The following is a 20,606-nucleotide window of genomic DNA, read 5'->3' on the forward strand; positions in this document are numbered from 1 at the left end:
CCTCAAGATGTTGATAGCTCCATTTTCTTCCGTTTCTGAACAGCTTTTGTGAACTTTGCACACTCCAGTAGACATGTTTCCAGCCTCACGAAATCTGCTTTCTGCTTCACTGGATTTTAACGAAGAAAAAATGTTGAACAAGCTCCCAGCCCTGGGCGGCGGGGCTGTGAGCTTCTGGGGCAGTGCAGCTGCACAGCCTGGCCTGACCCGGTGCTCTGTGCTGCATGGCGGCAGCGGTGGCGTGGCCTGTCTGTAGCACCGCCAGACACCGGTGCTCCAGGCAGTGTGGTAAGGGGGTGGGGTGGGGGGCTGGTTACAGGGCAGGGGAGTTCAGGGGGGTGGTCAAGGGGTGTGGATGGTGGTCAAGGGGGAAACAGGGTTGAATGGGGGCAGAGGTCCTGGGGGGCAGTCAGGAAGGAGGAGGGGGGTTGGATGGGGCAGCAGGGGGCATTCAGGGGCAGGGGTTCTGCGGGCAGTCGGGACAGGTAGAAGGGGTGGTTGGACTGGTCAGGAATGAAAGGAGGGGGGATGGGGCAGGAGTCCTGGGAGGGGCCGTCATGAATGAGAGGTGGGGTTGGATGGGGTGGGAGGGGTCCAGGGGCAGTCAGGGGACAGGGAGCGGGGGGGTGTGTGGATGGGGCAGGGGCCCCAGGGGGGTTGGATGGGGCAGGAGTCTGGCGGGGGGGCAGATAGGAGGTGGGGGCCGAGTCACAACCCCCTCCCCTAACCGGCCCTCCATACAATTTACGAAACCCTATGCGGCCCTCAGGCCAAAAAGTTTGCCCGCCCCTGTTCTAGTCTGACCTCACTCACACACAGGCCGTAGGACTGCCCTGAATTCAATCCTGAGTGAATTAGAACCGGGGGGGAGGGGATTTTTGGCTCGAGGGCCACATCTGGGAATAGAAATTGTATGGCAGGCCATGAATGCTCACAAAATTGGGGTTGGAATGCAGGAGGGGGTGAGGGCTCTGGTTGGGGGTGCAGACTCTGGGGTGGGGCTGGGGATGCGGGGTTTGGGGTGCCGGAGGGTGCTCCGGGCTGGGATCGAGGGGTTTGGAGGGTGGGAGGGGGATCAGGGCTGGGATCGAGGGGTTTGGGGTGCCGGAGGGTGCTCCGGGCTGGGATCGAGGGGTTTGGAGGGTGGGAGGGGGATCAGGGCTGGGGCAGGGGGTTGTGCTGCAGGGAGAGGTTCAGGGGTGCAGGCTCCGGGTGGCACTTACCTCCAGCGGCTCCCGGAAGCAGCGGCATGACCCCCTCTGGCTCCTATGTGGAGGCACAGCCAGGCGGCTCTGCGTGCTGCCCTGTCCACAGGCACTGCCCCTGGAGCTCCCATTGGTCGTGGTTCCCAGCCAACTGGTGCTGCGGGGGAGGTGCTCGGGGTGAGGGTAGCATGCAGAGCAGAGCCCCTTGGGTGCCCCTATGTGTAGGAGCCGGAGGGGGGCCATGCTGCTGCTTCCGGGAGCCGCGTGGAGCGGCCCCAACCCTGCTCCCCGGCTGGAGCACTGGAGTGGGGCAAGCCCCAGACCCCGGTCCCCAGTGAGATCTCGAGGGCCGGATTAAAATAGCTGGTGGGCTGGATCCAGCCCAGGACCATAGATTGCCCACCCCTGAATTAGAGCAAATCTTATAGAAAAACATTGCCAGTGACGGCGAATAGATCTAAGCATTGCTAGTGATGGCACCACTTGATTGAAATCAGTCCATCCCGAGAGAAATCATGTTCCCAGAGCACCTACAGGTTCTAACTGAAATCACAGAACAGCATATCGTTAATGAATCCTAATGTTAATATTTATAAATAAATAATATGCAGATATCAGCACAATAGAAATAAATCCATAGGAAGGGTGGTATTTGCGCACCCCTGACCTAGGCAACGCATATAGACATCATGATCTGTATAAATAAAGCATTACCAATGGCTGTTTTACAGCACCTCGGTCTGTGCTTGGCACAGCACATACTTTCCTGAATCGGGGCCCGTACTCGGTGCTGTACGATAAGTCAAAGCACTTAAGTACTTCACTTTAAGCATGTGCTTAAATCCCATTCACGCCAAAGGGATTTAAGTTAGTCCCATAAAGCTGAACGCATGCATAGGAGCTCTGCTGAATCGGGGCACAGATAAGCACATTCCCGGCCCTGGGTCGCTTACATCCAACAGGAGCTGGTACATATGCAGGGGCTGGAGAGCAAAGCAGAATTAGCTTTGTATTGTTATCATTTCGCTATTTTTTCTAGCTATGGAACTGTGGAATTCCTGTGCTGGATCAGATCAATGGGCCCATCTACCCCAGCATCCCGGCTCCGAGAGCGACCAGCACCAGCTACTCCAGAGATGGGGCAAAAACCCTATATGGATGGGCTGACTTGCCCTCAGGGGATGAGTCTCCACTCCTCAGCCATATCAGATTGGGTCTGAGAGTTTACATGCCCAATCAATTGATGTTTGATCCTATCTAGTGTCACTCTGGATTGTCTCACTGTCCATAGAAATCTCCCACCCTTTGGGGGATCCCGCTGAGCTCCTGGCCCCAGTGAGGTCTTGTGGTAATGAGTTCCACAGTCTAACTATAGGAGAGTCCTAGTGGCTAGAGCACTGAACCGGGACTCAGGAAACCTGGCTTCTGTACCTGGCTCTGCTGGGTGACGTTAGCCAGTCAGAGCCCCTCTCTGTGCCTCAGTTTCCCCCTCTGTATGAGGGGGATAATGAGCCTGACTCCTTTGTACAATGCGTCGAGAGCTGCTGAGGAGACGAGCTAACCGTTATTGTTTTCAAGTCCCCCCTTATTCGCCTCCTATTATTAATTATTCTCTCTCTCGCTGGGGTGCCAGGAGGCTGCAGTCCTGGCTCAGGGCTGTGCAGAGAGACAGACGGGGGGTGGGGAGGCACAAGGACACAGGGAGGCTCTGCATTGGAGGCACCCCACTGGCCAGGCACCCACTGGCCCAGCCCGGACAGAGGTCTAACGAGCGCCTGTGGCTGGAAGTTGCAGCTGGAGAAATTCTGACTGGAAATAAGGTGCGAATTTCTACCCCAGTGGCACTAACGACTGGAACAAGATGCCCAGGCAGTTTGAAACCAGTTCCATTTAGTCTGGTTGGAAATTTGAATTGAGACTGAAACCTGAACAGTCACGTTCAGAGCTCAGAGGTGATAAAAGGCTCGTCCCTGAAAACACACAACAGGTTTGACAGTAGGAATGACGCCTCGTCTCCTCACATTGCTGTGTTTGTGCTGGCAGCGCCCGGCGCGTTCCTTTCGGCCACATTGGCCAACCTGGCCATGTCACATTCTGATTTATAAACAACAATAAATCACCCTCAGCCCCAAGGCTGCTGCTTATTGGTGTCTTACCCTGTCTAGAGCGTGGGGCCGAGACTTAGCGCCGAATGGCCTTCCTGGTGAAACCGTACGGTGCACCTTCACCCTCACGGCCTCACCCTTCACCCCCTGGAAATTTCAACACCCTCTCCCCGCCGAGTTCAGCTCCTGGGGGAAACAGTGGCACCGCCGACCACATCTGCAGACCCTGGCTCTGCGCGGCCCTGGGTTTTGTTTTGGTGTGTGGACATCCCAAAGAGATCAGTTCTGGTTCAGCCAGGAGTGAATCCGGAGCAGGGCCCTGGCCTGTCTATACAGGGGTGAATCCGGAGCAGGGGCTATCTGGGGTGAATCTGAAGCAGGGCCCTGGCCTGTCTATACAGGGGTGAATCTGGAGCAGGGCTCTGGCCTGTGCTGTACAGGGGTGAATCCGAAGCAGGGGCTATCTGGGGTGAATCCAAAGCAGGGCCCTGGCCTGTCTATACAGGGGTGAATCCTGAACAGGGGCTATCTAGGGTGAATCTGGAGCAGGGCTCTGGCCTGTCTATACTGGGGTGAATTCGGAGCAGGGCCCTGGCCTGTCTATACAGGGGTGAATCCGGAGCAGAGTTCTAACTGTCTAGACAGGAGTCAGACCAGAAGCTCACAATGGTCCCTCCTGGCCTCGGACTCTCCCACGTGTCCCATCCCGGCCGCCCATCTGCGCTCCCCGGCCCTCCGCTGCGGGCGTCTCCCCGGTAACAGGTGACAAGCGGTGTCGGGGCCCAGCCATTGGCCAGGAGGCGGCGGGGCGCGCGCGGATTGGCCGGCAGCCGGCCGGGGATGCCCCGGGAGCCCGGGCCGGGCCGGGAGCAGAGGCAGCCCGGCGGGGATGGAGGCGCCCGGCTGCTGGGGGCTGCTGCTGGCCCTGGGGCTGCTGCGGGGGGCGGCGGCCACCGCCGCGACAGAGGGTAGGAGCTGCCCACGGGCGTTACTGGCGGGCGGGGCCATTGCACGGCCAGTGTGTGTGTGTGTGTGTCACCGTGTGTGTGCATGCACGGGGATTGTGTGAGTGCATGCTGTGTGTGCATGCTCGGGGATTGTATGCGTGGTTGTGTGTGCATGCACGGGGATTGTGTGAGTGTGGCTGTGTGTGCACACGGGGGTTGTGTGTGCATGGTCGGGGATTGTATGTGTGGTTGTGTGTGCATGCACGGGGATTGTGTGAGTGTGGCTGTGTGCACACGGGGGTTGTGTGTGCATGCTCGGGGATTGTATGTGTGGTTGTGTGTGTGCACAAGGGGATTGTATGTGTGGTTTCAAGTATCAGAGGGGAGCCGTGTTAGTCTGGTTCTGTAGAAGCAGCAAAGAATCCTGTGGCACCTTATAGACTAACAGACGTTTTGCAGCATGAGCTTTCGTGGGTGAATACCCACTTCTTCGGATGCAACTGAAGGGGCTGAAGAAGTGCATCTGAAGAAGTGGGTATTCACCCACGAAAGCTCATGCTGCAAAACGTCTGTTAGTCTATAAGGTGCCACAGGATTCTTTGCTGCTTCTATGTGTGGTTGTGAGTGTGGCTGTGTGTGTGCACACGGGGGTTGTGTGGGCATGGTTGGGCATTGTGTGTGTGGTTTACGAGGGGATTGTGTGCACATAAAGATTGTGTGTCTGTGGAGAAGGGGACTGTCTGTGTGTATGTACAGGGGGACTGTGTCTGAGAATGCTTGTGTGTGCACATGGGGACAGTGTGTGGGATTGTGTGTGTGCAGGTGCATGGATGTATCTCGGGGGAGTGTGTGTTTTTGCATGGGGGTGAAAGTGTGTCGGGGTTGTGTTAGTGTGTGTGGAATTGGGCATGCATGGAGATTGCGTGTAAATAGGGTGTGTTACACTCTGTGTGCGTGAGAGCGAGCACTTCCCAGGGGTTAGCCAGGCCCTGCCTGAGTGTGTGTGGGGAGGAAGCTATCCCTGCTCTGTCAGTGTGTGTCCATGTCCGATGTTGTGTTCATGGGTATTGCTGGGTGCATGGGGTTGCAGGGTGTGTACCCATGTAAATGGGAGTGTGGCGTGGCAGTCGATTTTGTGTGTGTGTGTGTGTGATTGTGCACACGGGAGTGCAGAGTGTGGAGGGGTTGGTTGTGTGTGATTGTGTAGGTGTGCAGTGTGGGGTCAGGGTTGGGAGGCTTGTGGTGTGTTTTGTCACTGTGCACATGCAGACTGTGTGTGTATATAGGGTATTTAATGCATGTGTGTGGCTGTGTGTACAGGGTGTGGAGTGTGGGTGTATGGGAAGAGTGTGCTTACACATGGGTTGTAATGTGTATTTGTGTGTGAGGGATAGCAGCATTGTGTGGTGGGGGCTGTGTGTGTACAGGGGCTGCAGTGTGAGGGTGAACGGACTGTGTGTGCAAAGGAATGTGTGTGTTTAGGGACTGTCGTGATTCTGTGTGTGTGTGACTGTGTGCTTGCATGTAAGTGAGGACTATGTGTATAGGGTGGGTGTGCCTGTGTGCACGAGGAGTGTGTGCACAGAAAACGGGGGGCACTGTGTGCGCAGTGTGTGTGACAGTGTGTGTACAGGGGATGATGAGTGTGTGTGTGCAGGGTGTGTATGTGCCCAGCGCATGTGTGCCCCGTTGTGACCCCGGTCGGTGTCTCTCTCCCGCAGCGCCCACGGCCCACGTCCTGTCCCGCGTGCTGTTCTGCCAGCCCGACCGCCCCTCGCTGGGCCTGGCCGACACCTTCGACGGGGACCAGCTGTTCTCCTTCGACTTCCCGGGGGCGCGCTGGGAGGCCCGGCTGCCCGACTTCCAGCCCTGGCTGGGCGCCCAGGAGAGCAAGGAGCAGATCCGCAACGACTCCAGTCTGTGCCGGCAACTGCTCTCGGTGCTCACCAACATCACCACGGGCGTGCTGCCCGAGGCCAGAGGTACCCGGCCCCTGGTCTCCCCCAGCGCCCGTGTCTTTCCCAGCGCCCGTGTCCCCTCCCACGGCACCCCCGGCGATCCCTGATACTGCCCTGCCCCTGCCCGAGGCCAGAGGTAACCGGCACCCGGTCTCCCCCAGTGCCCGTGTCTTCCCCAGCACCTGCGTCCCCTCCCACGGCACCCACGGCGATCCCTGATACTGCCCTGCCCCTGCCCGAGGCCCCTGGCCCCCGGTGCCCGTGTCTCCCCCAGCATCCACAGCCCCTCCCCACGGCCCCCCCCAGCGCCCAGCGATCACTGATACTGTCCTGCCCCTGCCCGAGGCCAAGGTGCCCACACCCCAGGGGCGGCTCCAGACCGCGGGGGGCGCACTGTCAGTCGCCGGGAGGGCGGGCCTGCGGGAGGTCCACTGGAGCCACGGGACGGGCGACCGGCAGAGCGCCCCCCCCGCCACGTGCCGCCCTGCTTGGGGTGGCGAAATGTCTAGAGCCGCCCCTGCACACCCCCTCCCCGTGGCACCCCAGTGTCTGTGCACCCAGGCCCTGCACCCCACAGCACCCCCTGCACAGGTGCCCAAGCCCCTTACGGTGGTGCCCCCTCCCTGCCCACCTCCCCCCAGCAACCCCATCCCCCCTTCCCAGCCCCCCCAGCACCGCCCCCTCCTCCTCCCCACATACCCCCAGTGCTCCAGCCCCCGCAGGCCCCCCCTTACCATCTCCCCTCTCCCCGCAGGCACCCCCATGGCCAACGTGTTCACAGCCCGGCCCCTGGAGCTGGGAAAACCCAACACCCTGATCTGCCAGGTGGGCAACCTCTTCCCGGCCTCGGTGACCGTGTCGTGGCAGCGGCTGGGGGAGCCGGTGAGCCAGGGCATCAACACCACGAGGTACTACCCCACCGCGGACCTGGGCTTCCTGCTCTTCTCCTACCTGGAGTTCACCCCGCAGGAGGGTGATGTCTACACCTGCACCATCACGCGGCCCAGGGACCGCTTCTCCACCGTGGCCTACTGGGGTGAGTGAGCCCCCGATCCACTCCCCGGTCTGCCCCCTGCACCCCAATCCTCCCCCATCCTTCTATCCCTCCCCCACGTCTCCCCACCTGCACCATCACGCGGCCCAGGGACCGCTTCTCCACCGTGGCCTACTGGGGTGAGAGACCCCCCCGATCCACTCCCCGATCCGCCTCCTGCTGCACCCCGTTCCTCCCCCATCCTTGTATCCCTCCCCCACATCTCCCCACCTGCACCATCACGCGGCCCAGGGACCGCTTCTCCACCGTGGCCTACTGGGGTGAGAGACCCCCCGATTCGCTTCCCAGTCCACCCCCTGCTGCACCCCGATCCTCCCCGCTGAACCCCGTTCCTCCCCATCCTTGTATCCCTCCCCCACGTCTCCCCACCTGCACCATCACACGGCCCAGGGACCGCTTCTCCATCGTGGCCTACTGGGGTGAGAGACCCCCCGATCCACTCCCCGATCCTCCCTGCTGCACCCCGATCCGCCCCCACCCTTGTATCCCTCCCCCACGTCTCCCCACCTGCACCATCACGCGGCCCAGGGACCGCTTCTCCACCGTGGCCTACTGGGGTGAGAGACCCCCCGATCCGCTCCCCGATCCTCCCTGCTGCACCCCGATCCGCCCCCACCCTTGTATCCCTCCCCCACGTCTCCCCACCTGCATCATCACGCGGCCCAGGGACCGCTTCTCCACCGTGGCCTACTGGGGTGAGTGAGCCCCCGATCCGCTCCCCGGTCCTCCCTGCTGCACCCCGATCCGTCCCCTGCACCCTGATCCTCCCCCATCCTTGTATCCCTCCCCCACATCTCCCCACCTGCACCATCACGCGGCCCAGGGACCGCTTCTCCACCGTGGCCTACTGGGGTGAGAGACCCCCCCGATCCGCGCCCCGGTCCTCCCTGCTGCACCCCGATCCTCCCCCATCCTTGTATCCCTCCCCCACATCTCCCCACCTGCACCATCACACGGCCCAGTGACCGCTTCTCCACCGTGGCCTACTGGGGTGAGAGACCCCCCCGATCCACTCCCTGCACCCTGTTCCTCCCCACTGCACCCCATTCCTCCCTGCTACACCCCGATCTTCCCCATCCTTCTATCCGTCCCCCACGTCTCCCCACCTGCACCATCACGCGACCCAGGGACCGCTTCTCCACCGTCGCCTACTGGGGTGAGAGACTCCCCTGATCCTCCTCGCTGCACCCTGATCCTCTCCGCTGCATCCCAGTCCTCCCCCATCCTTCTATCCCTCACCCATGTCTACCCCCTGCACCATCATGCGGCCCAAGGACCGCTTCTCCACCATGGCCCACTGGAGTGAGAGACCCCCCGATCCACTCCCCGATCCTCCCTGCTGCACCCCGATCCGCCCCCTGCACCCCATTCCTCCCTCATCCTTGTATCCCTCCCCCACGTCTCCCCACCTGCACCATCACGCGGCCCAGGGACCGCTTCTCCACCGTGGCCTACTGGGGTGAGAGACCCCCCGATCCACTCCCCGGTCTGCCCCCTGCACCCCGTTCCTCCCCCATCCTTGTATCCCTCCCCCACGTCTCCCTACCTGCACCGTCACGCAGCCTGGGGACCGCTTCTCCACCATGGCCCACTGGGGTGAGAGATTTCCTCCCTGCACTTAATTCAAGCCCCCCCAAACTCGATCCCCTCCATACCCAATCCCCCTCCTCCTGACCCTGCATCTCCCCAGCTCCCCCCGCTTCTGGGATCCCTCCCTGATTCCCTGCCCTTGGCCTGTGTGCCCCACCCCTCCCGCCTCCCCCACTGCCGGGAGCCCCCCGCAATCTCCCTGGTAGCTCTGGCCTCACCCTGTATCCCCCTCCCCCCGCCGTTGTGTCTCTAGTGCCCCAGAACCCCGTCCCCTCGGAGCTGCTGGAGAACGCGCTGTGCGGCCTGGCCATCGCCCTGGGCATCTTCTTCATGGTCACCGGGATCGTCCTCTTCCTCAAATCCCGCAGGCCCAGCCCCACAGGTACGCCAGGGCGCTGCCCCAGCTGGGGATGGGTTAGAGCAGCGGGGTCTGGGGGCCAGGGCTCCTGGGTTCCATCCCTGGCTTGGGGGTGCATCTGGTGGGTTAGAGCGGGGGGGCTGGGCGCCAGGACTCCTGGGTTCCATCCCTGGCTCTGAGGGGAAGGGGGGCGTCTGCTGGATTACAGAGGGAGGCTGGGCACCAGGACTCCTGGGTTCTATCCCTTCCATTGAATCTCCTTGTTCTGTGTTTTCACCCTCAGAGTGAACTCCGAGTGGCTGGAAACGCCCGAAGAACTGTGAGGAGACGCCCCGAACCCCTCCCCGTTCCAGCCCCCCAGCCCTTGGGAACTGTGGGAAAGGCAGTTCCTGGAACCAGCTGCAGTCAGCACGATGCTGAGACCGGACACACTCACTACACACGGGCCACGTCCGTGGGAACCTGGTGCCTCTCCTCCAGGGGTGCCACGCTCTGCCCCCTCCTGCATTGCAGCCATGCACCGTGCCTGGGGCAGACTCCCACTCCCGGGCTCTGCCAGGGGTCGCCCCACTCGGGTGCATCGGTGCCTTATCCAGCCTCCTGCTAATAAAGGTCTATTTCCTGGAGCCATCGCGCCTCTGCCCCTCTGTATCCCCACCTCTCCCCACACCCCCATAGCCCTCCCCCCATGCCACCCCAACCCCTCCTGTCCTGCAGGGACCCCGCTGGGGCGGGGGAGCTCACACGCTGCGGCCAGTTCAGCCCTCAGGGAAGGGACACTTACTGCCCGTGCCGGGGGCACCCGTCCCGCTAGGATCTCGGCTGAGACCCACCAAGTCCATGACACTGATCAGAACCTGTATCCCCGTTCCTCGCCGCCTGAGCCAGCCAGCCCCTGCCCTGGGGCCGGATCGGAACCAGCGCCCCCTGGAAGGGACAGGCCCCGTGTCCCATTCCTCACCCCCTGAGCCAGCCAGCCCCTGCCCTGGGGCCGGATCAGAACCAGCGTCCCCCGGAAGGGAGAGGCCCTGTATCCCATTCCTCCAGTGACCCCCAGAGGAGACAGGCCCCGTGTCCCATTCCTCACCGCCTGAGCCAGCCAGCCCCTGCCCTGGGGCCGGATCAGAACCAGCGCCCCCTGGAAGGGACAGGCCCCGTGTCCCATTCCTCACCCCCTGAGCCAGCCAGCCCCTGCCCTGGGGCCAGATCAGAACCAGTGACCCCCAGAGGAGACAGGCCCCGTGTCCCATTCCTCACTCCCTGAGCCAGCCAGGCCCTGCCCTGGGGCCGGATCAGAACCAGTGACCCCCAGAGGAGACAGGCCCCGTGTCCCATTCCTCACTCCCTGAGCCAGCCAGGCCCTGCCCTGGGGCCGGATCAGAACCAGCGCCCCCTGGAAGGGACAGGCCCCGTGTCCCATTCCTCACTCCCTGAGCCAGCCAGGCCCTGCCCTGGGGCCGGATCAGAACCAGTGACCCCCAGAGGAGACAGGCCCCGTGTCCCATTCCTCACTCCCTGAGCCAGCCAGGCCCTGCCCTGGGGCCGTATCGGAACCAGCGCCCCCTGGAAGGGACAGGCCCCGTGTCCCATTCCTCACCCCCTGAGCCAGCCAGTCCCTGCCCTGGGGCCGGATCAGAACCAGCGCCCCCTGGAAGGGAGAGGCCCTGTATCCCATTCCTCCAGTGACCCCCAGAGGAGACAGGCCCCGTGTCCCATTCCTCACTGCCTGAGCCAGCCAGCCCCTGCCTTGGGGCCGGATCAGAACCAGCGTCCCCTGGAAGGGACAGGCCCCGTGTCCCATTCCTCCAGTGACCCCCAGAGGAGACAGGCCCCGTGTCCCATTCCTCGCCGCCTGAGCCAGCCAGGCCCTGCCCTGGGGCCGGATCAGAACCAGTGACCCCCAGAGGAGACAGGCCCCGTGTCCCATTCCTCACTCCCTGAGCCAGCCAGGCCCTGCCCTGGGGCCGGATCGGAACCAGCGCCCCCTGGAAGGGACAGGCCCCGTGTCCCATTCCTCACCCCCTGAGCCAGCCAGGCCCTGCCCTGGGGCCGGATCAGCACCAGCGTCCCCCGGAAGGGAGAGGCCCTGTATCCCATTCCTCCAGTGACCCCCAGAGGGGACAGGCCCCGTGTCCCATTCCTTGCTGCCTGAGCCAGCCAGCCCCTGCCCTGGGGCCGTATCGGAACCAGTGACCCCCAGAGGAGACAGGCCCTGTGTCCCATTCCTCACTCCCTGAGCCAGCCAGTCCCTGCCCTGGGGCCGGATCAGAACCAGCGCCCCCTGGAAGGGAGAGGCCCTGTATCCCATTCCTCCAGTGACCCCCAGAGGAGACAGGCCCCGTGTCCCATTCCTCACTGCCTGAGCCAACCAGCCCCTGCCTTGGGGCTGTATCGGAACCAGCGCCCCCTGGAAGGGACAGGCCCCGTGTCCCATTCCTCCAGTGACCCCCAGAGGAGACAGGCCCCGTGTCCCATTCCTCCAGTGACCCCCAGAGGAGACAGGCCCCGTGTCCCATTCCTCGCCGCCTGAGCCAGCCAGGCCCTGCCCTGGGGCCGGATCGGAACCAGCGCCCCCTGGAAGGGACAGGCCCCGTGTCCCATTCCTCCAGTGACCCCCAGAGGAGACAGGCCCCGTGTCCCATTCCTCACCCACTGAGCCAGCCAGGCCCTGCCCTGGGGCCGGATCGGAACCAGCGTCCCCTGGAGGGGACAGGCCCCGTGTCCCATTCCTCACCCCCTGAGCCAGCCAGGCCCTGCCTTGGGGCTGTATCGGAACCAGCGCCCCCTGGAAGGGACAGGCCCCGTGTCCCATTCCTCCAGTGACCCCCAGAGGAGACAGGCCCCGTGTCCCATTCCTCGCCGCCCATTCCCAAACCGGCCAGTTCCCTCCGTCTCCGTCCGAGAGGAAGTGGAAGTGTCTCAGGCCGAGCCCGGCTGGTTTCAGGTCCCCATGCAGCCGGGAGCGGATCTGGGGGCAGCTGCAGCTGTGAAGTGCCAGGCTCACTTCCCCATGCGGGGGCTGGGGGCGGGGGGCGTTAGCTTTGCTGGGAACAGGGAGCTCTTGGCACCGGGCCGAGGGGAAGCGTTTGGTGCAGGGCGAGGAAATGGGAGGGGTTCTCAACCAGGGGCCCCCCGGGGGGCTGGACCAGGTTTCAGGGGGGCTCCAAGCAGGGCCGGCGTGAGGCGCTCAGGGGCCAGGGCAGAAAGCCGAAGCCCGGGGCCCCGAGTCCTGCAGCCGCAGCCGGCGCAGCTTAGCTCGGTGGGAGGCCCTGGGGGGCGGGGGAGCCCGGGGACTGCCCGGCTGGCTGCCCCCTAACGCCGGCCCTGGCCCCCTAACACCGGCCCGAGCCCCCTAACGCCGGCCCAGGCCTTATATGCAGAACACCAGGGGCTGTGGCACAGCTGGGCCCTGGAGTATTTATAGTGCGCGGGGGGGGGGGGGGGGCGCAGAAAGAGAAAGGCTGCGAACCCCTGGAATAGGGGAAGCAGCGCCCAGAATAGGGGAAGCAGCAGGACGGGGGATTCAGACACGCCCGGGCCAGCCCCGCCCACGGGGGAAGTGAAATCCCCAGGCTGGGAGACGTGGGGCCCATCCCCTGCTCTGGCCAGGGCAGCCGCCCCTCCCCCCAGCCGCCCCTCTGCCGGGATCCCCTCCCCAGCCCCGTCCCCTCCCCCCAGCTGCCCCTCTCCAGGATCCCCTTCCCAGTCCCCCCTTAGAGCCCCCCCCCCGCCGGGATCCCTTCCCCCCGGCTGTCCCCTCTGCTGGAATCTGCCCCCCCCACCCCGGCCCCTCCCCCCAGCCGCCCCTCTGCCGGGATCCCCTCCCCAGCCCCTCCTCAGGGCCCCCCCTCTGTCGGGATCCGCACCCCGCATCACTCGTCCCTTTCCCCTGCAGCAAACCCCCCCGCTGCACGCCTGGCCCCATGGCTGCTCCGTGCCTCAGTTTCCCCACCTGTAACGGGGGCGGGGGGAGGGGTGTCACAGATCCCCTGATGCCGCGGGAGGTCCGGGGAGACAAACCCACCCCGGACCGCGGGCCGCCCCGGCCCCCAGGCGCGGCGGGACATCTCCCGGTCGGGCTCCCGGCCCGGCCGCCTCCACCCAGCGACTGGTGATGCCGGCAGCGGAGCCGGCTGCCATTGGCCAGGGCCGGACGGGGGGTGTGTGTTGGGGGGTCAGGACAGCAGGACCTGCCTGCGGGGTCCGGAGCCGGGATCCAGAGAGACCCCCCCAGACCCAGGGATCCAGGGAGAGATCTGCCCCCCCCGATCCAGGGGTCCCAGGAGAGATCTGCCCCCCCATCCAGGGGTCCCAGGAAAGATCTGCCCCCCCCAGACCCAGGGATCCAGGGAGAGATCTGCCCCCCCCGATCCAGGGGTCCCAGGAGAGATCTCCTGCAACAGAGCCCCGGATCCCCACCAAGCCCCGGATCCAGTGGGATCACCCCAAAGCAGCTGGGATCCAGCAGCAGAGAAGTCCGACGCCAGGATCCAGAGAGATCTTCTCCCGGCGCCCCTGGGATCCAGTGATCTCCCCCCGCAGAGCCGGGAGAAGGGCGTGTGGGATCCCGAGGGATCCCCCAGCCAGAGATCCCAGGGTGCGCCCGCAGCAGAGCCAGGGAGCTGGAAACTTGCTTCAAGGAGCAGAGGCCCGAGAGCCCCGCGCCGAGCCGGGGACCCCGACAGACCTGCCCTGGCCTGGGACCGAGGGGCCGCCATGACGCTGGTGCTGTGGCTGCTGTCCATGGCTCTGGGCCACCACGGAGCAGGTGAGGGCACCCGTCGGTGCCACAGGCCTGGGGGGAGCTTGGGGTCCCTGCCCCCTAGAATCCTCTCCGGGGATCCCCGCTTCAGGGACCAGCCTAGCGAGCGTCCGACCACCTGTTCCCCAGAGCTGTGCTCCGGGATCAGGACTCTTGCTGGAGATGTCAGGATAGGGCTTAAACCCCATGTCTAACCTTAGGGGACAGTGCCTGTGTGTGGATGGGGGTCTAACCCCAGTCTGTACCCCTGGGGGCTGTGTCTGTGTGTGGATGGGGGTATAACCCCACTCTGTACCCCTGGGGGCTGTGTCTGTGTGGGGGGGGTCTAACCCCAGTCTGTACTCCTGGGGACTGTCTGTGTGTGGATGGGGGTCTAACCCTAGTCTGTACCACTGGGGGCTGTGTCTGTGTGTGTGTGTGGATGGGGGTATAACCCCAGTCTGTACCCCTGGGGACTGTGTCGGTGTGGATGGGGGTATAACCCCAGTCTGTACTCCTAGGGGCTGTGTCTATGTGGGGGGAGTATAACCCCAGTCTGTACCCCTGGGGACTGTCTGTCTGTCTGTGTGTGGATGGGGGTATAACCCCAGTCTGTACCCCTAGGGGCTGTGTCTGTGTGTGTGTGGGGGGTCTAACCCCAGTCTGTACTCCTAGGGACTGTCTGTGTGTGGATGGGGGTATAACCCCAGTCTGTACCCCTGGGGGCTGTGTCTGTGTGTGGATGGGGGTATAACCCCAGTCTGTACCCCTGGGGGCTGTGTGTGTCTGTAGGGGGTGGTTAAGCCCTGTCGTTCCCAGCGCACACACCCACAGTAGGGCACTACAGCCACAGAGCAACCATCTGAATGGGGTTTAAACCCCCCATCCCCTGGTCTACACCCCGGGGACACGGCCTAGTGTGGAACCGGTCCCGCTCTGTCCCCATCACCTCCCTGATTCCCATGGCCCCAATGTCCTGCCCTCCCTGCCCCATCCCCTCCCTCACCCCACTCCCGACCCCCATTGTCCTGCCCCCCCCAACCCCTGCCCCGAACCCGCTCCTGATGGCGCCGTCCCCGCAGGCGGGTTCCTGATGCACCTGGCCAGCGAGTGCCCCCTGGCAGCCAATGGCTCCGTGCTCCGGTTCGACTTCGCCTTCATCTTCAACAAGAACCCGCTGGTGTGTTACAACGAGCCGGACCGGCTCTTCGAGGCCTGCGACATGGGCCTGCTCAGAGACATGGCCGTGGACATCGCCGCCGCCATGAACACGGACCCCGGCTTGCGCCAGCGCGTGGCAGGGGGGCGCCAGGCCTGCCAGAGCCAGAGCCAGCACCTCTGGAGCCGCACGGGGCAAAGGAGGAGTGAGTGGGGGGTGCAGGGCACTGAGCGGGGTGGGGAAGGGGGCTGTGGGGCACTGAGCGGGGTGGGGGAGGGGCTGTGGGGCCCATGGCACCGAGCCGGGGTGGGGGAGGGGCTGTGGGGCCCCTGGCGCTGAGCCGGGGTGGGGGAGGGGCTGTGGGGCCCCTGGCACAGAGCTGGGTTGGGGGGTGCGGGGCCCCTGGCACCGAGGCGGGGTGTGGGGGGCTGCGGGGCACCGAGCGGGGTGGGGGAGGGGCTGCGGGGCCCCTGGCACAGAGGTGGGGGATACTGGGCTGGGGGCCCGTGGGTCTGACCCCGGTGTGTGGTGGGGGCGGTGGGGGTACCAGGAGCTGGTCCATACAGTGACCCCACCCCCAACAGCGCCCCCTAGTGTCCGCATTGTCTCCACGGCCCTGTCGAACCCCGCGGGATCCGTGCGCCTCACCTGCCACGTCTGGGGCTTCTACCCGGCGGAGGTGGGGGTCACCTGGCTGCGGAACGGGAGCCCCGTGGAGCCCAGCGAGGACGGCCTGAGCCCGGCGCTGGCCAACGGCGACTGGACCTACCAGACCCACGTCAGCCTGCTCACCACCCCCAAGCCCGGGGACACCTACACCTGCCACGTGCAGCACGTCAGCCTGGCAGAGCCCCACCAGGAGGAGTGGGGTGAGCCCGGGCAGGGCGGGGTATGGGCTTGGGGGGTGGGGCAGAGGGTGGGGGGATGAGAGTGCTGGGTGGTTGGGGTTGATGGGGGCAGCAGGAGAGGGGTGCAGGGCAGGGGAATGGGGTGCTGGGGGCAGTAGGAGTGGGGTGCAGGGCAGGGGAATGGGGTGCTGGGGGGCAGGGCATGGACTGGGGGGAAGCGGATTCGGGGCAGAGGTACAGGGTGGGGGGAGGATGTGCTGGGGGAAGCAGGAGTGGGGTGCAGGGCAGGGGAATGGGGTGCTGGGGGCAGTAGGAGTGGGGTGCAGGGCAGGGGAATGGGGTGCTGGGGGCAGGACATGGAGTGGGGTGCAGGGCAGGGGAATGGGGTGATGGGGGCAGTAGGAGTGGGGTGCAGGGCAGGGGAATGGGGTGCAGGGCAGGGGACTGGGGTGCTGGGGGCAGTAGGAGTGGGGTGCAGGGCAGGGGAATGGGGTGCTGGGGGCAAGGGCAAGGACTGGGGGGAAGCGGATTCGGGTCCAAGCACCAGGGTGGGGGGAGGATGTGCTGGGGGAAGCAGGAGTGGGGTGCAGGGCAGGGGAATGGGGTGCTGGGGGCAGTAGGAGTGGGGTGCAGGGCAGGGGAATGGGGTGCTGGGGGCAGGACATGGAGTGGGGTGCAGGGCAGGGGAATGGGGTGATGGGGGCAGTAGGAGTGGGGTGCATGGCAGGGGAATGGGGTGCAGGGCCGGGGAATGGGGTGCTGGGGGCAGTAGGAGTGGGGTGCAGGGCAGGGGACTGTGGTGCTGGGGGCAGGACATGGAGAGGGGTGCAGGGCAGGGGAATGGGGTGCAGGGCAGGGGAATGGGGTGCTGGGGGTTCAGGGGGCAGTAGGAGTGGGGTGCAGGGCAGTGGAATGGGGTGCTGGGGGCAGTAGGAGTGGGGTGCAGGGCAGGGGAATGGGGTGCTGGGGGCAGTAGGAGTGGGGTGCAGGGCAGGGGAATGGGGTGCTGGGGGCAGGGCATGGAGAGGGGTGCAGGGCAGGGGAATGGGGTGCTGGGGGCAGTAGGAGTGGGGTGCAGGGCAGGGGAATGGGGTGCTGGGGGCAGTAGGAGGGGGGTGCAGGGCAGGGGAATGGGGTTCAGGGGGCAGTAGGAGTGGGGTGCAGGGCAGGGGAATGGGGTGCTGGGTTGCAGTAGGAGTGGGGTGCAGGGCAGGGGAACGGGGGGCTGGGGGGCAGTAGGAGTGGGGTGCAGGGCAGCAGAATGGGGTTCAGGGGGCAGTAGGAGTGGGGAGCAGGGCAGGGGAATGGGGTTCAGGGGGAGTAGGAGTGGGGTGCAGGGCAGCAGAATGGGGTGCTGGGGGCAGTAGGAGTGGGGTGCAGGGCAGGGGAATGGGGTGCTGGGGGCAGTAGGAGGGGGGTGCAGGGCAGGGGAATGGGGCAGGGAGCGGGGAAAGAGACACAGGGTGAAGGGGATCTGGGGGTTGGGGGATCTGGGAAGGCCTCCGGCTGGGGGTGCAGGGGTGCTGTGGGGGGCTCCCCAGTCTACCCCCCATTAACCCCTCCCCCGCTGTCCCGCCCAGGGCCCGGCCTGTCCCCGGGGCTGACGGTGAAGGTCAGCGTGGCTGTCGTGGTGCTGATCCTCGGCCTCATCTTCCTGGGCACCGGCCTGGTGTTCTGGTGGAGGGCGCCCGCCCCGGGTAAGGAGTGGGGGGCTGGGGCCATGTGTCCCCCTCGCCTGGGGTCCTGAGCCCCCAACCCAATTCCCAACGGGGGGGGGGGTCCCTGGGGTCCCTGCAAGAGATGGGGACAACGTGAGTGAGGGGCACTTCCCGGGGGCTGGGGATTGATTGTGTGTGTGTGTGTGTGTGTGTGTGTCCCGCTGCCCCTGCTGTGTGTGTGTGTGTGTGTGTGTCCTGCTGCCGCCTGCTGTGTGTGTGTGTGTGTGTGTGTGTGTGTGTGTGTGTGTGTGTGTGTCCCCCGCTGCCCCCTGCTGGGGTGTGTGTGTCCGTCCCGCTGCCCCCTGCTGGGTGTGTGTGTGTGTGTCCGTCCCCCTGCCCCCTGCTGGTGAGTGTGTGTGTGTGTCCCACTGCCCCCTGCTGGGTGTGTGTGTGTGTGTGTGTGTGTGTGTCCCGCTGCCCCCTGCTGGTGTGTGTGTGTGTCCCACTGCCCCCTGCTGGGTGTGTGTGTGTGTATGTGTGTGTGTGTCCCGCTGCCCCCTGCTGGGGTGTGTGTGTGTGTCCCACTGCCCCCTGCTGGGGTGTGTGTGTGTGTGTGTGTGTGTCCCGCTGCCCCCTGCTGGGTGTGTGTGTGTGTGTGTCCCGCTGCCCCTTGCTCTGTGTGTGTGTGTGTGTCCTGCTGCCCCCTGCTGGGTGTGTGTGTGGGTGTGTGGGTGGGTGTCTTGCTGCCGCCTGCTCTGTGTGTGTGGGTGTGGGTGTGTGTGTGTCCCGCTGCCCCCTGCTGGGGTGTGTGTGTGTGTCCCACTGCCCCCTGCTGGTGTGTGTGTGTGTGTGTGTCCCACTGCCCCCTGCTGGTGTGTGTGTGTGTGTGTGTCCGTCCCGCTGCCCCCTGCTGGTGAGTGTGTGTGTGTGTGTGTTGTGTGTGTCCCACTGCCCCCTGCTGGGTGTGTGTGTGTGTGTCCCGCTGCCCCCTGCTGGTGTGTGTGTGTGTGTGTGTCCCACTGCCCCCTGCTGGGTGTGTGTGTGTGTGTGTGTGTCCCGCTGCCCCCTGCTGGGGTGTGTGTGTGTGTCCCACTGCCCCCTGCTGGGGGGTGTGTGTGTGTGTGTGTGTCCCGCTGCCCCCTGCTGCTGAGTGTGTGTGTGTGTCCTGCTGCCCCCTGCTGGTGTGTGTGTGTGTGTGTGTGTGTGTGTGTGTGTCCGTCCCGCTGGCAGGGGCGGAGCATGTGCGGGAGGGGGCAGGATCACCTCAGACTAACTCTGTTTCCTTCCCCCTTCCAGGTTATTCTCCCCTCGCAGGGCACAACTACGCTGGAGGTAACTATGCTGCCCCCCCCGTCTCCGTCTGCCCCCCCCCCCCGCCGGTCCCGGTTCATTCACGCCTCTCTCGCTGTGTTTACCCTGCAGGCAGCACCTAACGCCCGTGGGCACCCAGACCCCTGGCTCCAGTCCCCCCGCCCCAGTGGAGGATCCCGGCTCGTCCTGTCTGTCGCCCCCTAGGTTAGCCACCCCTCCCCACGGAGTTGGGATCCGTGGGACCGAGACGGGACATGTCTCCGTACCAGCCAGGCACCGCAGCGAGAACGGCTCAGACCAGATCCCCCATAGAGCCTGTACGGACCAGCACCTCCTGCACCCCTCCCCGCACTGTGGCTGTATATACTGGGGCCTATACATGGCTATAGAGCCCTCCCCTTCCCAACTCCAAGCGCCTGAGGCAAGTAGGATAAAATAACGAGATAATGACCTGATTGCTGGCCTCAAGCCCCAGATTAGAGCCAGCTACCCTATATAGACCAGCAGGCCAATACAGAGATATAATGACCTGAATACAGATCCCCTACACACCCCCATCCTCAACTTCTCCCCAACTCAGCGCCCCAGAGCCCATACAGACCACACTTGTATACTGGGGCTATAGATGGAGATAGGGACCAGCCCCTGCCACCCCTCCAGACAGAGCCCCTGAGCCCACAAGGACTGCCCCCCATGCACCCCGCTGTGTATAGCAGGGCCCATAAAGGGCTAGAGGAACCCCAGTAATAGACCCCCATCCCCACAGACTTGGAGCCCTCTGCCCTGTACAGCTCAGCGGGGCAATACAGGGATATAATGACCTGATCAGACCCCTAGCCTCTCCCCAGCCCCACAGATCCCTCAGCACTGGGGGATGCACCCAATTCTCCACCCCCCCCCGGTACAATTCCAGCCCCGGTACAATTCCACTTCCCCCACCAGGGGTCACCCTAGACCAGGGCTCCCTCCAGGGTCATCATAAGATTCCCCATCACTCACCCAGCCGCCCCTGAAGCGTGGCAGCCAGCCCCCCCCCCCAGGCAGGCACGGCACCCTCACCCCCCCGCCTGGCACTATTCCCACTGGGGTGGGGCGGGGGCAGGGCTCTAGGGAGCGGGTTCCCGATTCGGGTGCTGACTGCGTGCGGTGTGTACGGAGAGGGTGGCTGTTGTAATCTCCCCCTCCCCCCATTAAAGATCCTCTCTGGTGCAGCAGGGAATGCTCTGTGGATGGTGCCCATGGACTCACCCATGGGGGGAAGGGAGGGGGCATGGGATTTGGACAGAGGGATAGGAATGTAGCACTGGTTCCTCCCCCCACCCAGATATCAAACCCAGGAGTCCTGGCTCTCAGCCCCCCCCACGCTCTAACCCACTAGCCCCCATTGCCCTCCCAGAACTGGGGTAGAAACCAATGTTCCCTCTAATTTTTGACAGGCAAATTTCTTCTGTGCAAATTTTTGTGCTTCTATGCACAGTGTTTTCCTGTGTGCGTGGGGTTTAGGATCTGTGTGCACATGCACACACACGCACAGCTTAGAGGGAACAGTGGATAGAACCCAGGAGTCCTGGCTCCCAGCTCCCCGCGCTCTAACCACCAGCCCCCACTCCCCTCCCAGAGCTGGGAGAGAACCCAGGAGTCCTGGCTCCCAGCCCCCCACTCTAACCAGCCC

General features: G+C 64.4%; 2 protein-coding genes across 2 annotated transcripts; both read left to right on the plus strand.

Annotated features, from left to right (window-relative positions):
• Nucleotides 1-4,153: 4,153 nt before the first annotated feature.
• LOC123346438 (class II histocompatibility antigen, M alpha chain-like) lies at nucleotides 4,154-9,834 on the plus strand. Its single transcript, XM_044983834.1, has 5 exons — nucleotides 4,154-4,278; nucleotides 5,979-6,239; nucleotides 6,970-7,251; nucleotides 9,113-9,241; nucleotides 9,501-9,834. Exons 1-5 carry the CDS (start codon nucleotides 4,200-4,202, stop codon nucleotides 9,503-9,505), a joined length of 756 nt encoding a protein of 251 aa, XP_044839769.1. The 5' UTR covers nucleotides 4,154-4,199; the 3' UTR covers nucleotides 9,506-9,834.
• A 3,696-nt stretch (nucleotides 9,835-13,530) lies between these two features.
• Nucleotides 13,531-20,281, plus strand: LOC123346429 (HLA class II histocompatibility antigen, DM beta chain-like). The gene is made up of 6 exons (XM_044983821.1): nucleotides 13,531-13,985; nucleotides 15,041-15,322; nucleotides 15,702-15,986; nucleotides 17,546-17,662; nucleotides 18,920-18,955; nucleotides 19,046-20,281. The coding sequence occupies exons 1-6, from the start codon at nucleotides 13,934-13,936 to the stop codon at nucleotides 19,054-19,056; spliced, it is 783 nt and encodes a 260-aa protein (XP_044839756.1). The 5' UTR covers nucleotides 13,531-13,933; the 3' UTR covers nucleotides 19,057-20,281.
• Nucleotides 20,282-20,606: the final 325 nt, after the last annotated feature.

Source organism: Mauremys mutica, chromosome 12 (assembly GCF_020497125.1).
Source record: "Mauremys mutica isolate MM-2020 ecotype Southern chromosome 12, ASM2049712v1, whole genome shotgun sequence".
Classification (NCBI taxonomy): domain Eukaryota; kingdom Metazoa; phylum Chordata; order Testudines; family Geoemydidae; genus Mauremys; species Mauremys mutica.

Coding starts and splice junctions, on each gene's coding strand:
- LOC123346438 (XM_044983834.1), top strand. CDS start 4,200: ATGGAGGCGCCCGGCTGCTGGGGGCTGCTGCTGGCCCTGGGGCTGCTG. Junction 4,279..5,978: donor GGCCACCGCCGCGACAGAGG/GTAGGAGCTGCC, acceptor TCTCTCCCGCAG/CGCCCACGGCCCACGTCCTG. Junction 6,240..6,969: donor CGTGCTGCCCGAGGCCAGAG/GTACCCGGCCCC, acceptor CTCTCCCCGCAG/GCACCCCCATGGCCAACGTG.
- LOC123346429 (XM_044983821.1), top strand. CDS start 13,934: ATGACGCTGGTGCTGTGGCTGCTGTCCATGGCTCTGGGCCACCACGGA. Junction 15,323..15,701: donor CCGCACGGGGCAAAGGAGGA/GTGAGTGGGGGG, acceptor CACCCCCAACAG/CGCCCCCTAGTGTCCGCATT. Junction 15,987..17,545: donor GCCCCACCAGGAGGAGTGGG/GTGAGCCCGGGC, acceptor TGTCCCGCCCAG/GGCCCGGCCTGTCCCCGGGG.